General features: G+C 43.8%; 1 protein-coding gene across 1 annotated transcript; it reads right to left on the reverse strand.

Annotated features, from left to right (window-relative positions):
• Positions 1-1,843: 1,843 nt before the first annotated feature.
• On the reverse strand, positions 1,844-15,419 carry LOC140278690 (insulin receptor substrate 2-like). The gene is made up of 3 exons (XM_072373794.1): positions 12,534-15,419; positions 11,934-12,427; positions 1,844-4,650 (listed from the first exon to the last, which is right to left on the reverse strand). The coding sequence occupies exons 1-3, from the start codon at positions 15,194-15,196 to the stop codon at positions 4,646-4,648; spliced, it is 3,162 nt and encodes a 1,053-aa protein (XP_072229895.1). The 5' UTR covers positions 15,197-15,419; the 3' UTR covers positions 1,844-4,645.
• Positions 15,420-19,409: the final 3,990 nt, after the last annotated feature.

Here is a 19,409-nt window from a genome sequence, read left to right on the forward strand (position 1 = left end):
GTTGCACAGGCCTGAGAAATTCCCTCCCCTGACTGGCTTTATTTAGCAAACTGCCCTTTTTGTGCAGGAGCCCGGCCAGCAACAACAGAAGCACCGAACTAAAAAGGCTTCTCCTTTCAAGTCCTTCTCATGTGGTTTGGCCACAGACTTGAACTGTGTGTCCATACCGATTTTGTTAAAGAAAAAGAGGAGAAATGTTTTTACGCGTACTTTTTCGGATAGATACTCTAAAAAAAGATTGTTTGAGGAACTCTGTGTTCCTGCTGGTGGCTCGGTGGTGGGCTCTTATGTAAGGCTGTGTTCTGCCTGGCAGCAGAGCAGAGCCCCAATGACAGATCACACTGCTAATTAATACACACCACCCAGAGGTGTGCCATCATTGTGTGTATGTGTTTGTTTTGTGGATGTACTGTATACTTGAAAACATGGGGGAGCACTGCCTGGAGAAACCACACGTGTCACAACTGCATTGTGATGACTATAGTGAGTATAGGACCCTTTTCAGAATCACTGGCTTCAATATCTGAGTATCTTGAGTCCTGTGTGACTTTTTCCTCATTAGCAAATATACAGTCGCACAAATGTATGAATGAACATTAACTACTTTACCCACTTATAAACACTATAAACAACTTATTTGAGGCAAGAAACATTCCCTCGACTGTGCTGCAGGGGGGCGTGTGGATGAAGTGGGCCCAGTAGAGTGCCTGTGTAGAAATCCCTCCGTTAGCTCTCCTATAGCTGCAAGTAGCCACATAACAGCAGCTATGAGCTAACAGAGCTATAGCACACGTTCATTCATTCATTCTTCTTAAAGTATTGGTGAAATAAAGACAGATAATGCCTTATTTAGAGGCTGCATCCTCTAAGCCCTGTTCACTCCGTTATATGGATCTCGAGGAATCTAAATATCTTCTGAAGGACGCCGACTTTCACCAAACTGTTCTCGGTGAGTAGATGAACGTATTTCATGCCATAAATAAGGTCCAGGTTTAAAAATACCAGAGTTCCCCTTTAAATACTGAAACTTAATATCTGCCTTTTAATTATTAACAGTAATTATTAACCCTTATTAATGTGAAATGTTCCAGTATCGTAATACTGATCATTTGTGAGGTAACGGCATGGAGAATAAACACAAACAAGCAATTGTGATAGTACTTTTTATCTTCATGTGGATGTGTCAGAGAGAGAGACAAATGTAATGTATTGTTTACTTCATGAACTGAACCTCTTGACCCTGACTACAAAGTCTTCTGGAAAAGCGTGGCTTGGCAGGAAGTCATTGGCTTAGTATGAGCTTCCTGCCTTGCCTCTGACTAAAGTAAAAAAGCACACTGACAGAGAAAGTTTTGAGCAAAGAGCTCAGCTCCTCGCTCTCCACAGGATGACTGTAGGATATCCTCCACTCTGGACAGGAAGCTGTTTGACTCCCTGCCAAAATACCTGATAATGCAGTGAGTTTGAAGAGGATTTTAAAGAGCGTCAACACTTTCAGTTCGATAACTATCGTTGTTTAATCAAATCAAACCAAGAAATTAAGGCAATACTACAGAGAAAATGGAGGACAACATCCAGGGTTTAGCTGCTGCAGCCTTACTTGGTCTGATATGATCAGAGGTTTGTGTTAGCAAGCGTTTACTGTGTCTTTCACAAGGAAAGACTTATTTATTTCAGCAACACGATCCCCAACCTCATTTTGCACCCATTCCAAGAGAATGGTTTCATAATAAGAAAGTCCTGGGCATATTAGACTAAGACTACAACACAGGAGCCCCTTAAGTTTTAGGCAGCTAATACCCAAAATCAAACCAAAATGGAAACTATGTGGAAAAAGACAAAGTTGTAACTCTTTAAATAAATTCATTTATTTCTGTTGGTTGCTACCAATAATTAATACAGACAAAAGCAATACTTGACTACCAGAATTTATAAATCATAATTATCTCTTGTGAGCATCACCATAAACAATATATTGAACTATGTACAATGGAAGACAACAACACATTCAAACTGAGTCAATCCGAGATCAGTCAGAGAAGAACAATCCGTCCATAGACACAGAGATGGAAAAAAAACAGCTTTTAGACATGTCCAGAACAAAGTTCCCAGTCATGAAAACAAAACACTTGGCAGAAAGAGAATGTATAAGGAGCAAAGCAGCTCCTTCTTATAAAAGTAAAAGAAAATCAACGTGATGTTACATTTGGTTCCACAGTTGTAAACTAGATTTTATTCATGTCACTATTGCATATGCCATTAGGTAAAGTGTGTCAACAAGGCAAAGAGATCTCTATTATAAAATAAAACAGAGTATTTTTTCATATAATTAAAGAGACTGTGAGGGAAAAAAAAAAAAAGCATACAATATACTGTACAACCCCAAAGCAAAAAGCCCATCCCCTTTTAAAAATCTGTAGCCAAAGTCTTTACACAGGAATATCATTGCAATCTTGGTCAAATCTAACTACTTTGTGTAAAATGTAATAGATATTTTTCAGTTAAACTCTTTGTTTCATGTAGACAATATACACATTCAAAACTCTGACGATAAATAGATACCATAACTTAGTGTGGTACAGCTCCAATATTATTCAACACGTCAAAATCATCTTAAACGTGCGGCGTTTCCACCAGCTCAGCGATACATTCAGACATTTAAAGTTCGACAATCTACTGTACAGGAAAGGGTTTGTGAGCCAGTTGAAGTCAACACAGTAGACGGGACATGGACCACAGTCAAGACAGAGCGTTTTTTCTAATGCCCTGGCAGCCATTATGGAGGATCTTGGATAGTGAGAGTTTTCCAGCTCTGTTTTAGTCAAGCTTCCTCAAAAGAAAACAGGACGATATGAATAATAATTAAAAAAAACACATTAAAAGATGCATTTTGAATCTTTAATGGTATGACCAGCAGTTTACAGAAGCTAATGTTGCAGTAGCATTATGCTACATGTTAGCATTTACTATTATCCTGAGTTTAGAGAAACTTTTCAACTTTTAAAGAAGAAATAACTTATTTCCTGTGCAATTAATTCACTATATAAGTCTGTTACACTGAGTTTATTACAGTCCAGGGTTTTTCTGCCCCTTTGTTTGATCTGATAGCCATTAGCTAATGGTGCGATGTTCGCAGACTTTAGTGAGATACTGTTGTATAACACATTTTGCAAAGTCTGTTCACTGACTTTTATTACTCCCCTCTTCTTCGTGTGTTGAGAACATTTACCGTCATCCCAGAACTGTTACGTAATTATACTATATATAACATGGTAATATAGTTATATGGTCTTGATTTAACTCGCAATATTACATAATTCTATTCAGGTAGCTCAATTTTACACGGTTTGCCGTGTAATCTTAATTTCCAGGCCAGTGATTACTCAGTGAACCTCCATAATGGTGCCAGATGTAGGCTGTAGGCTTTTTCCATTACTTATTCCAGTACAACTCTCCTCTCCTTAGTGCTCCTTTCCTCTTTACTTCAGCCCTTCATCACTGACCAGAAAAAGTCTCAACCGTGCCCCCAACCTCTGCAATGTTGGCTCCCGTCCTCCATTATCACTTCAACTTGACAGTTGTACAGTCAAATGATATCACAGCAGGATGGCCTGTGTTGAAGCCAAAGGTTTGAAGGTAGGAGTGTTTGAGGTTTTCAGACTCAAGCGACTGAGGAACTGTGGGATATACAGTGCCTGGTGTTGTAGGGTCTGAGCTAAGTTACAAAGTCATGCATAATTCTTATAGACATTTAGAAATATATTCTTGTGAGTCCATAGCTTTCAGTTGGACAAAAATAAACTGGGTTAGAATGAATAAGAAAGTATTACTTAAGAAAATACTTCAATATCAATAGAATAAATCAGATCTCAAGCAGCCCCACTGTTATGTACATTTCTGAAATAATATATATTTAATGGTAAACTAGGCATTTTGCTTCCACAAGAGAATAACAGTATAGAGATGTAGGTCCAAACAAACATACCTTTATAGAATATTTTTCTCTCATTTCATAGAAAACACAAGGACAGTGTACACATTAAGGCACTGAGTATGTCTTATCAGACATTCAGCATCCAAAAATAAATAAAATATCTAATCTAAATATATTTATATACTCAGTGTACCTTGGTATCCTCCCTCTGTAGGCCATATAGCAGATTTCATTGTTCACTGGCATACCAGTTGCTCATACTTTGTCTCAAAAACACACACTCGCACACAGACATAAAACTAGCCTCAAGTAAATAAATAGTATCTGGGTACCATCAAGCTTTGTTATTGTCTGACTATCCTTGCTTCTGTGCTTGTGCCAAAATTTGGGTCATAGGAGAAATGGCCTCTCAAAGTGCAGGGAACATGAGAAGTACCAACACACATCACCCCCCCAAGCACACACACACACACCTGTCCTGCCTTCAGCAAATTCACTCCATGCATAGATGGCGATCTGCTTGTTTCCTGTGTGTGTGTGTGTGTGTGTGTGTGTGTGTGTGTGTGTGTGTGTGTGTGTGTGTGATGCTGACAGTCCAGACAGTCTTTTCAGGCCACGGCGCCCAGCGGAGGGGCCGCGTTGGTTTTTGTTTTTGTGTTTTTTTGAGCAGCAGGTGAGTCAAGATGCCAACTGAGAGGACAGATGAGTCCTTCAATCTGGAAGAGATTAACAGAAGGAGAAACAGGAATTTAATAAAAATAGAAATATTCTTCAACATTCTTGTGTTAACTTACTTAAAAGATAATAAAACATTTCATCGTAGTGAAACAGGCGACTGCATGTTGCCATAATCTCAGCACATCATTAATATTTTCACCGACTCAGATTCTGTAACGGTTCAAAATATATTCTTTAACGAGCAAACATTAATGTTCTTCTGACACACATTGTTATTTTTAACCTTAGTTTGTAGTCTGATGGCAACACCGGTCCCAATTAAAAAGGCCTTTGAGAGTTTGGACGTGAGAGGATTGAGAGAACACAGTGTTACACTGGTATTGTACAACGTGAACTCATTCACAGATTCAGATGATTGCTATTGTGCCACAAAAACAACGCGACTCATTTCTCTTAACTGGCAGGAACAGTGAGTGCTGCACACGTAGGACAGTTACTTCACACCAAATAATACACACGTAAGCTTTGTACACCTGAACACGTTGCTTTATAGGAAGTGTTTAAATGTATGTTAAGAAGTGAGGGTTAGTTATCTTCTGTACTCAACACACCAGCTGTTTTGTCTGGAAAGCTCTTAATGGACAGTTGTTTTGTGTATATTTTCTTTCCAAGCAGCCAGACTTTCTTGTAATATTTTTAAGGGGTCTTGAGCAATAGTTCTCCAGGCTTTCTGAAAATCTTTCAAAGTTTTTCTTTGGACATTGGCTGCTTTTTCGCTCATTTTCAGTCCAGTTCTTGTACCCGTTAAGCCACTTAACACTGACCTATGAATTATTCAACCATAAAAAGGCTCCTAACTCAAGGGATGAACCAGTGTTGTGTCTACAAATAACAGACAACTTAGCAAAGAAGCCATTTTAAACTGGATCTTTAGGCTCTTTGTCACAAAGACACATCATTTGTTCCCATTTCTTTTGTTGCATCTATGAAAAACAGCAAAGAAAACACAGTTTGACAGACAGAAAATAGGATTTCTGCAGCAACAAGGTGATTCCCAAAGAGCTATTAGCTGAAAACTTGGCATATCTCAGCATGGTGTGCAGTGTGTCCTTAAAACATTTGAGGAAACTGGACAAGTGGAGGACAGAAGAAGAAGTGTCAGGCCTAAAAAACTATCTACAGCAGATGAACAGGATCTGAAAGTGATGTCCTTAAGAAAGAGGAAAAAATCCAGCTGTGACCTGACAGGACCTGAGAGATGCATCTGGACCTTCAGCTGATCCATCTACTGTTGGCCCAAGCCTCATCAGAAATGGTCTCCATGGAAGGGTGGCTGTCAAGAAGCCGTTCTTAAGGAAGGGAAACAGGGAGAAAAGGCTGAGCTGTGCCAAATGACACAAGAAGTGGACTGAAAATCAGTGGCAACAGGTCTTATGGAGGGATGAATCCTCCCCAGAGCCCGGACCTCAACATTATTGAAGCAGTGTGGGATCATCTGACAGAGAACGGAACAAAAGGCAGCCCACATCCAAAGAAGAGCTTTGGGATGTCCTTCAAGAAGCCTGGAGAACTATTCCTGAAGACTCCTTAAAGAAATGACAGAAAGCTGGTCTCAGAGGGTTCAGGAGAATAAAGGAGCTCAGACCAGATATTCACTTTAAAGGACCTGCACAAACTCTGTTTTTGTCTTCTATCCTGTATTCCCATCTCTGTTTGCACACGCTTCAGTTAATAACTATTTCCTGTTTCCTTGGAAATCAATAAAGAAACGAGGAGTGGATCAAGACTTTTGCACTGTACTGTTTATATACGCGTGCGTGCGGTTGGGAAAAGCTCTGCAACAATCGTAATTACATAATCTGGGATGTAGAGTGATGGGGGTTGGGGGTCTCGTGTCACGCTGCTGCCTTGTTGCTATGGACACACATTGAGCACTGGAAGACTTGCAGCATCTGTGATATCATACAGAGTAACTCTGGCTGCATGTATGCTGCGACAGATGTTGAAAACTACGTGAGGTTTTATGGTGTTTTATCCCGTGTGAGTGGAGGGTTGGGAAAGGGGGGCATAGAGGTTTGGAGGGATGGGTGGGGGATGCTGTGGAGGAGTTACATTCTTTCAGAAGGCTCCTGCAGGAGATGTGTGTCATGAAACCGAGAACCGTCTTTGGGTTTGTATCACTGCGAGGTTGGTGAGGATCTTTAAAAAGCCAGTCAGACGACCTCAAAAATGTGCGGCGGTCAGCCTGAAAGCAAGGCTGTTTTTCTTAGTTCCTGAAAAGTTGCCATTTTTGAAGCCGTCATTTGGCCCAGCCTAGAAAAACAATTATCCTCAGCAAACAGTATTTCCCCTGACAGAAGTTCACATTTAGATCTTTCTGAGACATTTCTAGAAGAATAAAATGTGTTAACTAAGGAGAACATGGAGGACGTATTGTGTCATAACATCATTCAGAAATAAAATGCCAGAGCATCTCAACTACAAATATGACCAGTAGCCAGGTGTGCTTTCTGAAGTTTGGGCGCGCTGAAGTGAACAAATGACTACAACTTGTGTTGCGTATTCTATGGGGGGGTTACGTCGCCTCTCACTGATCTACCCCACCGTCTAATCTCGCCCACAGAGGCAGTAATCTCAGCTGGAGCCGTGGTTGGCTAAATGTGGGGAACGCTGGCCACGCAGTTATCTAGCAGTTAGCGCTTCTGTCTGGAACATCCCGGCCTACTTTAGTCCCCCCTCCGCCTCCCTAAGCCATGACACACACACACGTGTGCTGCTGGAAACTCTGACACAAGAGTATTCGGGGTTACGCGTGCACGTTAGTGCTCTTTGTATCATATAACAGGGAATACCGTAGCGATTTGAAACGCTTTGTTCTTGCTGGCAGCTTCAACGCCGCTCTGATGTAAATCAAACTACTTAACAGCTGGTGTGTGTGTGTGTGTGTGTGTGTGTGTGTGTGTGTGTGTGTGTGTGTGTGTGTGTGTGTGTGTGTGCACGGATGCAGCAGAGATGGAGTGGACAATCAGGCCGATGGGTGCAATCAGGTGTCACCTTACTGAGTAAATCTACAAACACAGAAGGTACATATGACATAGAGTAAAGGGAAAACAGAGTCATGTGAGCTCATTTTAGTCATTTTTTGGTTTATTATCACATGAAACCACATCAGACATCTAAAACGCAGTGTTTAGTTGCAACTGCAGTCTCAATTTGTGAAAAAAAAGCAAAAAATTCGTAGCAGTTTGCTTCGTATCCCTGAACTATCCCTTTACACATCTCATGAACCTTTTGATGTATCCACTGACCCAGAGAAAGGGCCGTGCAACTACAACCTCGCTCGCTTTCCCTTCAAACGCCACAACAAGCAAATGCATCGACTCAATGTGCATAACCCAGATGTGCAGAAAAGCATTTGGATGTCCGCACCGCATCCTCTCTGCCATGACATCACTCACATTATGACTGACTAACTGAACGATGTGAAGGGGGAAGCAGGATTGGAGTAGATGGACGTGGATGCCTCTAATCTGGCTCACAAATTACACACACAAACGCACACTCACTGCCGATGGTCATGCTCTTTGGATGAGGCAGATGGTGGGCCGTCATTAGCGGAGGAATGGTGAGTAGGTAGGGATGTGCATTGCAAGAGCCATATGTATGTCTACGTTTATGTGCTCGTGTGTGCGTGGGACAGAAATTGGTGTAATAAGAGGGTTCGTGTGTGTGAAGATAGGGCAGAGTGGCAGGTGTTTACCCCTCCCCCCGTCGCACCCCCAGATACACACACTCTCACACAGTTGCCCTCTGGAAAATGGCCATCTGCCACAAGCACTCAGGAGGGACTTCAAGTGGAGGCTCCGTTTTTCAAGCCCCCTCAACACATTTTTCACCTACAGAAAATCTCTCGCAAAAGAAAGTCAAACCGACACATTAAATCTACAAAACAGAGCAAATGTCTTCATCCATTCTGCATTTCTTTATGGGTCCTGTGTCAGGTCACAGCTGGATTTTTTCCTCTTTCTTAAGGACATCACTTTCAGATCCTGTTCATCTGCTGTAGATAGTTTTTTAGGCCTGACACTTCTTCTTTTGTCCTCCACTTGTCCAGTTTCCTCAAATGTTTTAAGGACACACTGCACACCATGCTGAGATATGCCAAGTTTTCAGCTAATAGCTCTTTGGGAATCACCTTGTTGCTGCAGAAATCCTATTTTCTGTCTGTCAAACTGTGTTTTCTTTGCTGTTTTTCATAGATGCAGCTAAAGAAATGGGAACAAATGATGTGTTTTTGTGACAAAGTGCCTAAAGATCCAGTTTAAAACTGGTTTTAATGTGTCGACACAGCACTGGTTCTTCCCGTCTTTTTTTATGCCTGAATGTTTCATAGCTCAGTGTTAATTTGCTTAACAAACAAACACGCACACACAAAAAGAAAAACACATTCCTCTGAAAATGGTTAGGTACAAGGAAAACTTTGAAAGACCTTCAGAAAGCCTGAAGACCTATTTCTCAAGAAAACTTACAAGATTACAAGAAAGTCTGGCTGCTTGGAAGGAAATAAAATGAAATAAGGGCTGAATCAACTGTTTTACACAGTGTTGTATGTCTGGCTGCAGTAAAAAGATCTCACAGAGAAAGCAGGAGCTGCTCGCCAGCGTCAGATAAAGGTATTAGTCAGACGAGAAGCTGGAAACAGAGACGGCTGACTTCGCTAATCTGGGTCAGGTACAGAACATCCACCTGGCTGAGCTGTGGCTCGCCAGGGCCGTTGATGGAGACAGCCAGCTTTGGTTAGAGCAGCGGTAAACACCACCTTCGAGTCACATGGGCTGGCTCACAAAACAAAGAGGTAAACAAACTCCTGACCCTTATGCCAGGCACCTATGCTGAGAATCCAGCTGCCAAAAGCTTACTGGAGAAGCGTTTTGTTGACAGGAAGCAGCACAGAAACGCTTCTCACCAAAGGGGCAAATGTGAAACTTCACAGGGAAGTTGTAGTTGACAGGTTTGGGTAGAAGTTACCGAGGGTTAACCAATTAGCAGAGGTGCATGGCTTATTTTGGGTCAGAACAGCGCCTGGTATGACGTCCTGATAAACAGGGAATCAAAGCTCTCAGCTGGTAGGACTCTGTGCCAAAACCCCTGCAGTGTACTTTGACCTCCTTTACCCCACTTCCCCGCAGTAAACAGGTAATCAGATCTGCTGCTCTCCCAGAATGCACCTTGCTCAAAGCAGGTCCCACCAACGAGTTTGTTGTTATTGCTTTAAAAAGCCAAAGCCCCTCCCTCCTCTTTCCACCAAGCATACAAGCCTCTGGTCCACCCCCCCACTCTCTCTGCTTGTCTTACTTCTGCTAAGTGAACAGCCTAATGAGGCAGAAGGGCAGCAAAGTGCACGTGCCATCCTGTCCCATTATGCACGCATTCATTCCCTCCCCCTCAAACAGCCAGCTCTGAAAAACAAACCAGCCTACTATACGTCTCTGCACATCTCTGCCAAGTGTTCAAGGATGCAGGCTACACCATCGGAAAAAGAGTGGCCGAGAGAAAAAGAAAACACCCAACTGCTCTGCATGTGTACGTGCGAGACTCCACGTGTGTCCCTTCGTCTCTCCTCTCAGTTACAGGCTTTATGAGCATATTCCCACATCTCCAACACATGAGTGCGGACACAGCTAAGATGAAACAAACACTGTCACACAGCAGGAAGGAGAGCAAAAACAAAGGTTCTTCAGGGGAAAAAGGAGTACATTTTCCCATATTTTCCAGATTGTGGGGGTGGATCTCTGTTGGTACAGTCCAACTTATTTACCAGAGCATCACTTACTGTGCAAATACGAATTACTCTGGTCGCATTTTTCTGTTCCGTGTGCTAAAAATGAAACCTCTCCCTGTACACAGGAGCTTTGTGGCGAAATAAAAGGCACTTTTTTTTCTAATGGCCAGGAGACAAAAACAGGCCTCTTTCACAGCAACTTTTCAAACCAGCTCAGGCAGGAATGTGGAGCGTGACCTCTAGTTACCTGACGGCCACTTTGTTGCCCCCCTCCCTACACACATATCCACTTGCGCTGGGCCTCACATGTCGGGGTTCAATGCTCACCCTCAACCCCCTTCCACCACCCACCCCGCCAGACATCTACGTGCTGTCGAGCACATGCCAGCTGACTGGGACTCGGGGTCAAACTTGGCTTTAAAGTCAACACTGCCGCCCTCCTACCCCTCTGATTTGTTTACACCGTCTGTCGTCCCACGCCAGCAGCTTTATTTTGTTCACGGGGATATTGTAGGACGCAGTATTGATCGCAGGATGGTGGGAATAAAGGGGGTGTATAGAGGTCACATTGATGTGCAACACATCCTAATGCCTACCCAACTGAAAAACAACAGCCGGAAATGCCCTTGGCTCACGGTGATGTTACAACTGACAGGAAGGCTTGGCTTATTTTACACACCTAATAAACATCAACTTAATGTCTCTGTATTATTCATTCCTGGAGGCGTTTTGCAGAAAGTTCAGAGTTAATCTTTAATCTGGTGCTTCCATTCATAATAAGGCATCTGCAGCGAAGCAGCGTCGTGCTCTGTCATGGGTCTTGTTTACTTCGCAGCTCTCAGCCTGGTCACGTTTCACAGCAGCCTTGTGCTGCATTCACACGTTGTGGGAAATACCGGTGTTGCATTACACCGAGGAGCTCAAAATCAGGGAAAGAAATTTTGAGAATGATGGTAAATCTCCCTTTTGTTTGGACAAAACACAACAGCACCCTGCTGTTTAAGTGTAAAGGTGGACTGTAGACACAAGCGAGACAAGTGTCAGAGCTCAGAGCCCAGGACGAGTCTGTGAAGGCAACATCAGCACCACCTACTTATACGTGTCAATTGAGTCAATTTGAAATCAGAGGAAATGCAGCTTGCTTTCATCCTAGGTTTTTCAGTAATTAAAGAGATACTACACCCAGATAGCAGACACATTTGGGCATTAGCTTGGCTACTTTTAGCACTTCTGACACAGTCGTGGAACTGGCAAGTTTTAAAAGTGGGACTGACATGGGTCAGAGGTCATGAGCTGGACCTTGCTTAGAGTACTGCAGGTATTATAGGGGCCAGGTGTGGCCCAAATGTCAAAGCTGTCTTTGACATGTTGTTAGGCAGCTACTGTTAGTCACTTTGAGTCAACATTTCCATTCAAAACCAAAATGTGGGTCACAGAAAGCTGCAGATGTGGACCAGGTTTGCTATCTAGGTAACACCTAAGATGAATTTTTGAGAGGAGTCATTTAAAGGCTATAGTTGTAATATGAACCTCACGCACCTTTGGCAGTGGTTGCAGCCTCCTTGAACCCCAAACAGACATATGGGGAGCTGTGTAATCCATTGATATCCCCTTTGCAGCTACTGGTGGATTTAAAGCCAACCAGGTCTCCGCACTTCTCCACATCCCTGTTGTCGAGCAGGTTCAAGGCGATGTAGTTCAGTCCATTTGAGTAGCCGGCCGAGCTCTGCCGGTTCACTGGGCTGCCGTACTCCTCATCAGACTCCTCGCTGCTCCGGGACGAGATGTTCTCCACTGAGCTGGGCCTCTTCACTGCCTCGCCATGGGCAAAGGAGGGAAAGACCGGGGTCACGGTGGCAGTGGAGGAGAAGGTTTCCGAACTGTGGCGCCGCCGCCCCTGCGGATTGGCTCGGATAACCTTGGCGGAGCAATCCGGGTCCACCGTGGAGGAAGAGGCAAGCAAGAAAGCGCCAATGTTTTCTGGGACACCTTGATCCTCCAGGGAGGGCGGCGTCTCCCTGCTGGTCTGGCAGCTGGAAAAGAGTGTTTATAAATCATGTGTGTTTCTTTTTCATGCTTTTTTCGTTACCAGGGGATACAGTATGTATTCATGGAGATGTAGCTGTACTTTTTACATACCTTGCTGAACTCTGTGGAACAAGCTGTGGGGGCGAGCTGGTCATCCCAAAAGTCATCTCAGTGTAGTCATTTTTCACCTCATCATCAAGGCGCTGGGAGCCTTTCTCACCATCCACATGGTACACTCCATTATCCTCTGAGCAGGGGCACGAGGACAACTCTGGAAGTGTGTCCAAGCGCTCAGCAGGAGTGCCGGCCTCTTTCGGCGAATGTGACCCCAGCTCCAGGTTGATGTAGTCGGTCAGAGACAACCTCCCTGGGCCCCCACCGCTGGAACCAAGTGATGAAGACTGGCTCTCTGTGGATACAATGGAAGGCGGCGAGCATCTGCTGAAATCGATGTTAATGTACTCGCCGGGGCTCCTGGGCTCTCCAGGGAGGGGGTGCTCATTCATGCTGGGCAGGGTTCTCAGGGTGTCCAGAGATAGCCTGTTGGGTCGGCCCAGCCTGCCCCTGTAAGTCAGGCTCTCTGCTCGATTATGCCTGACCGGGGAGGGCGCCGAGGGGCTCAGCGGTGAAGTTTGAGCTGCGTTAGGCTGCATTACTGAATAATAGTCTGACTCCCCTGCCCTCGGTCTCAAACTCTGGGGGCTCATTAACACATACTGGCTGCCGTCTTCATTCTTAGATGACTGAAGTTTAGCAGGTAGCGTGAGGGAGCCGGTCTGATAGGTTGGCCGAACTGCTGCTGGTTCACCAGCCAGCAGGCCCAGGTAGTAATCAGGTGAGGTCTGGAGAGGAGGTGGGTTTCCAGGTGACATATTCATGTATTCCCCATGTCTGTCCGGGCTCTCAATGGAGGATTTGGAGCCACACCACATCCTCATGTAGCCGCTGTCCTCCAGAGAGCTGCTGCAGGGAGAGATGATCTTGTAGCCACCGATGGCAGCAGCCTGGGGGTGCACCCGAGGGTTCACAATCTGCTTCGGTGCTGACACACACATGGGGCTCATGGGCACGTAATTGTCTGTCTTGCCAGACTGAGGTGCTACACCCGGCGTCATGGGCATGTAGCCTTCGTCGGCAAGGTTACTACTGGAGCTCCTGGATGAACCAATTTCTATGTCTCCATAATCCTCGGGATAGCACACTTTGGGGGAGGCCGAGTGGGAGTTTTGTCTGTTGGCCATCTTCATGAGGGTGTAGTCATCCAAGGAAGCTGAAGACAGCGGCGCCACCACCCTCTGTTGACGTGGCGTGGTGAGGGAGTGCGTTCGCTTCCTGTAAGCCGAACCCTCGCCCCCGCTGCCAGACCTGCTGCCGTTTGCTCCTTCCATTATCATGTAACCACAAGGGTCACTGGTGTCACGGGATGGAGGTGTGCTGGACAGGGAGTCCGGGGTGTCGCTGCGGGTCAGATAGAGGAACCGGGGCTCACCTGGGCTGGAGCTGTAATCATCACAAAGCATGAAGCCGGTGTCACTGAGGGAGCCAGAGATGGAGGCGCTACAGCTGAAGGGCCGTCTGGCTTTGTCAGGGGTGGAGATGCCGGTCCCTCTTCTGGGAGACATGCTGATGGGGCTGGAGGCAGCTGGAGGGGAGTTGGACACGGGCATTGAGCGGCTGTGATGGAGATTGGATTCAAGCATTCTACAGGTGCGCCCACTGCTGAGGGTGTGGGACCTGCTGAGATGATTCCCACAAATAGGACTGGTGGGACTCCCAATCACAGATATGGACATGGACACGGGCCGGGTCACGCTTCCATCTCCCTCACTGGCCGTTCTTATCCGACAGGAGGTGAACTTTCTGCCTGGAGATGTGGCTGCTGTGCTGTCTGTTCTGGATCTCCTCACCAGGCCGGTCTGACTCGGGGGAAGGTTGTTGAGGTTTCGTCGTGTGGGCACAGAGATGGGGTTAGTACTGGCCGACTGGCTTTTGCTCCTCGGCCTGAACTCTGACAGCTCCTTCATTGCTTTCATGGCCTCCAGGATGGTCTCATGGATGTTCTGCGCCACCACTGAGTCCTCAGCCTGCATCCAGAACTCCCCGGGTCCAGTGACCGCAGACCTGCCCACCTCTATGAAGAAGAAACTGTCCGAGTGGCCGCATCTCCTGATGTTCATTAACTGTAAACTGACAGCAGCTGTTTCAGAGTTCAGTTTGACAAAGCTGATGGTACGGCTGGACAAACACAGCCTGTACACTCCAGTGAGGTTCTTGATCTGACCCAAGCCTTTGGATTTCAAGTTGACCTGCCATACCTCCTTATAGACAGTAGCTGCAGGAGCAAGGAGCCCGTAGCTGGCTTCCTCAAAACCCACTAAGGAGGATGTGGAAGCGGGGCTGTCGAACACTTTCCCCTCTGCTATTAAATCAGTCAGGACCGTGTACCAGCTCTCCTGCTCCTGCTCGTTGTCTGCAGCAACAGCGAAGTACTCGTCCTTGGTGTAGAGGGCAATGAGGTGCTTGTGTTTGGCGTCGGCCCGTTTGTTTACGCACAGACAGGAGTCCAAAGTTATGACCCGTTTCGCAGCGGACTTGTTCCTCCATTTCTTCTCGCTTTCATAATACTCCAGCCGGGCAGGGCAGCGCTCCGTCGGCTCCCGGAGCACGAAAAACCGCCTGTGTCCGTGCTTCTGCTTCCTCAGGTATCCGCACTTCTTCACGTCATTCGTCCCATTAGATAACAGGTGTCCTCCCGTCGCCGGAGGACTTGCCATCTCTCTCTGCTTCTCTTAAAGTCCGGATCGGCTAAACAGCAACGCAGTAAACTCACAGTAAAAATGAAAAAGATTTCAAATGTAACCAGTTTTCTTCAAAAAACCCCAAACAAATAAATAAAAAGTCTAAACCATAACAGACGCAGATGAATGTCCGCCAGGGAAAAGAAACAGTGCAGTGAGAGCAAACCAGTGACTAGTCTGATCCTGGAGAAAAACAACATGTGACGCTGCTGCTCTAAAAACAGAATAAAACACAGAGTCATAGGAGGGCGGGGCGTCGTGCAGGGGCAGTGCCTGTCAATCATTCGCCCAGGTCGCCGCCTATTGGCTGGTTCAATCATTCAAGAAAGACAAGCCCCGCCCCCGCCCTCCTGTATAGAAACAGAAAACATAACAAGCCCTTCAAGAAATATGAATTCCCGTTTATGCTGCTGTAAAATGAAAGCAAAAACATACTGACACCCAAGCCTTGTTTGGAGTATATTTAATTTAAAAACAGGGTGGCATTTTGAATGTGACGAGCAGACCAACTGAGCTCATTTGGATTAGTAAGGATTTGAAATGTGCAACACAATGCTGGATTGTAACCATTCATTTGTCAGGCAGTAAGACTGTAAACAACCCTGACGTCTCAAGCGTTATATAAGGAGTGTTGTGGCCTATTTTTAAACCTGTGGGTATTCCTCTCCAGCTGGAGCGCTGCATTTCCAATTTAAGTCCATCACCATTCAAGCTCCACTCCAGCTCTCTGACTAAATTTACTTATATTCATGCTCATTATCTCTTAGAAAATTGGCTTTTGTTTCCTAGAAATGAGTAGGAGCAGCATGTTTTTGTCTGGGACTTGATGTTCTGTTATGCTCATGCTGCACTTTTCTGCATATTTACAAAATGATCACTCTGAGGGAAAAACAGCCATCTCACACTCGAGGAGGCAAAAGCAAATGCGTCAGAGGCTTCAGTGCAGCCACAAGCTAAAGAAATGCTGCCATCATCTGGCTACTGGGGCTCACACAACCTTTCTCATAAATGATTCATGTAGAGAGAAAAAAAAGGTCTTTACTGTAAAAATCATAAATCAAAGGTGAGCAAAAGGCGGCAGGGACAGTGGTGATTAATGAGCATTTACGGCATTAGGCTGTGAAGGGTCTGACATCTGCTCATCAGATCATCTTGGTAATTACGTCAGTAATTCTGCTTGTGATCTTCATCATCATTAGTCATGTCCATGTGGGGAGGGGGAGGTCCCCCTGTGATGAGCACACACTTGGATTGTTTTTTATAATCTCCCAACAAGCAGATTATACATCCGTCTCTTAGGTGTCAGTGTTATAGATGAGGATATCCTGCTTCTTAATGAGCAACAACCACACAGATACTTCAGATTAAGGCTAATCCCTGCCCTCTTTTAACACTATTGTTCTTATTACTGTTATTGTTGATGTGTCTGATCCAGACGCGTCTTTGCACGTGTGAAATCATTAGGGCTTAAGATCGACTGCAGCATGTGTTTTCAAGCATTAGCAGCTACCTATAATCTGAAGTATGAGCAAAAACATCAACAAAAAGGAATTAGTGACACATTGTGTTTGACCGCAGATATAAACAGCCGCAGGCAAAAACAAAGGAACAAAGAGATTATAGTTGACATTTAACAAGCAAATATGTAGAATCACTTGACAACAATACCGAAGAATTAATTCTGGATTATGTTGTTTACCTACTTTATATTGTTGGTGCCTATCAATCTGGGAAGGGTTATAAGACCATTTTCAAACTATCTGGAGTCCATCATTCTACAGAGAAAAAGATTATTCACAAGTGGAAAACATTCAGGACAGCTGTCAATCTTCCCAGGAGTGTAAAAAAAGTACAGTCATGTAAAAAAAAAAAAAGAAAAAACTACATCCTCGTTCAGTTCTAAAGTTTTACATGTCAGGACATATCTAAAGAAAATCCTCCCGTACTTAACACGTCTTAAAATGAGGTACAGTAAAAACAACACGTTGTTACACTTTGTAATTATTTATCCAATAAAAAGACTGAACCAAAATATATTTCCAAAAACATTTCCAAACTATCTGGAGTCCATCGTTCTACAGAGAGAAAGATTATTCACAAGTGGAAAACATTCAGGACAGCTGTCAATCTTCCCAGGAGTCAAAGTCAAAGTCAAATTTATTTGTAGCACATTTCATGTACAAAACAATTAAAAGTGCTTTACATGAAATAAAAGCAGAAAAATCATTAAAGATAAGTCAGATAATATAAATATTAAGAAATAAAACAATTAAAATGAAATAAAATGAATAAAAACAAGCAACAGTCTTGATAAGTTAAAAGATATCGTGCTGATTTTTATGCACAGACACATGAGAAAATAAATGTTTTTAACCTGGATTTAAAAATGTCTCCATTTGGTGACAGTTTAATCTCCTCTGGCAGTTTGTTCCACTGGTTTGCAGCATAACAGCTAAATGCTGCTTCTCCATGTTTAGTCTGGACTCTGGACTGGACCAGCTCTAAGTTGTTGATTTCAGATGCCAAACTGTTTCCTCCAGGATTTTTAAATCAATATTATTAAATTGTGAGTTATTTCTAAGTTTTAGATGCAGATTAGTTGAATTGTTTTGATTTTTTTGGCTAAAAAAGTTGTCAAATTCGTTGCATTTCTCAGTGGAGAGGAGGTCTGGGTTTAACTGTTTAGGAATATTTGTGAGTTTTTCAACAGCAAACAGAGTTGGAGAATTGTTGACATTCTTATTAACAGATTAACAGATAAATGCAGCTCTCTGGCCTTGCACAGCTCATTGTTATAACTACGCAGGCTTTGTTTGTACAGCTCATAGTCAATCTGAAGCTTTGCTTTCCTCCACTTACATTCAGCTTTCCTGCATTCTCTTTTACGGTTTTTGACCGTTGTGGTGTTTCTTCATGGTGTTTTCTGTCTGCTGAAGCTGCTCTTGATTCTTATCGGTGCAACAGCTTCCATTACATTCAAAACTCTTCAGCTGAAATGATCCAGCAGTCGGTCAGCTGCGCTCATTGTTGGTGACATAGCTCTGGCCTCACTAAACTGAACACTTGTTTTCTCATTAATGTGCCTCTTCTTAACTGAGAAACTGGTTGTTTGAACATTCTGAGTAATCAATAAATCAAATAAAATACAGAAATGGTCAGACAAGGCAAAATCAATAACCACAACAGAAGAAATATCAGCACCTTTGGAAATGAGCAGGTCCAGAGTGTGACCTCGAAGGCGGGTCGGTTCTGCTACATGTTGCCACAAACCAAACATGTCCAGCACAGAATAAATTCTTTGGCTTTACCATCCGTCATATTATCGCTGTGAATGTTAAAATTCAAGATAAAATGGTTAAAATCAGTCGAGATAACAGACTATAATTCAGAAAATTCATCAATAAAACTTGCACAGTATCCTTGAGATCTGTAAATGATTAATAACAGAATTTTAGGAACACCCTTTAGAATAAAACTAAGATATTTAAAAGTGGTGAAATCACCGAATGAGATCTCTTTACAGTGGAATGTATCTTTAAATAAGGCAGACCTCAGACCTTCCACAAAGGCAGCTTTAACTTTTAACACATCTGTGACTGCATCTTTCTTAAAGAGAGCGTGACCCGGTGGAGGCAGACAACAAAGATCTCTTTTTACCACTTATAAATCACACTTTGATTAGATTAGTTGTTTAAAAGACCTATCACAAATTTCCAGAGTAAAATCTTCAAGTGGTATGCTTGCAAATTCAGTAAAAAGCAGCTGTCCAAGTCTCATAGCTTTTGGGCTGACCGATGCAAATAAAAACACTGATCTCTAGTGGCAGAGAAGAAGAACTTCAAGTGTCAATCTGTACCAAAGTACCAACATTATATAATGTAGACTGTACATGACATAAACTAGATAAGGAAAATATACATAATACTGTCAGTATTCGAATGGTCTTTCTTAGTCTTATGTAAACTGTACTTTTGTACAGTACTGCGAGAATCTGGGTAATCTGAGACAGTTTAAACCCAAGTGTAGTTATTTCCTGATCCAAAATAATCAAGTCACCAGAAATTTCATGATAGGTTAAGCATGGATGTCATGTGGCTAGAAATGCATGACTTCATGGGCCCGATGTTACAGGAATGTTTAGGGCGCTTGTCAATTACAAGGTTCACGTGGGAATTGCATGACAAGGTTA

This window comes from Leuresthes tenuis, unplaced genomic scaffold (genome assembly GCF_036924035.1).
Source record: "Leuresthes tenuis unplaced genomic scaffold, fLeuTen1.0.hap1 SCAF_1, whole genome shotgun sequence".
Classification (NCBI taxonomy): Eukaryota; Metazoa; Chordata; class Actinopteri; order Atheriniformes; family Atherinopsidae; genus Leuresthes; species Leuresthes tenuis.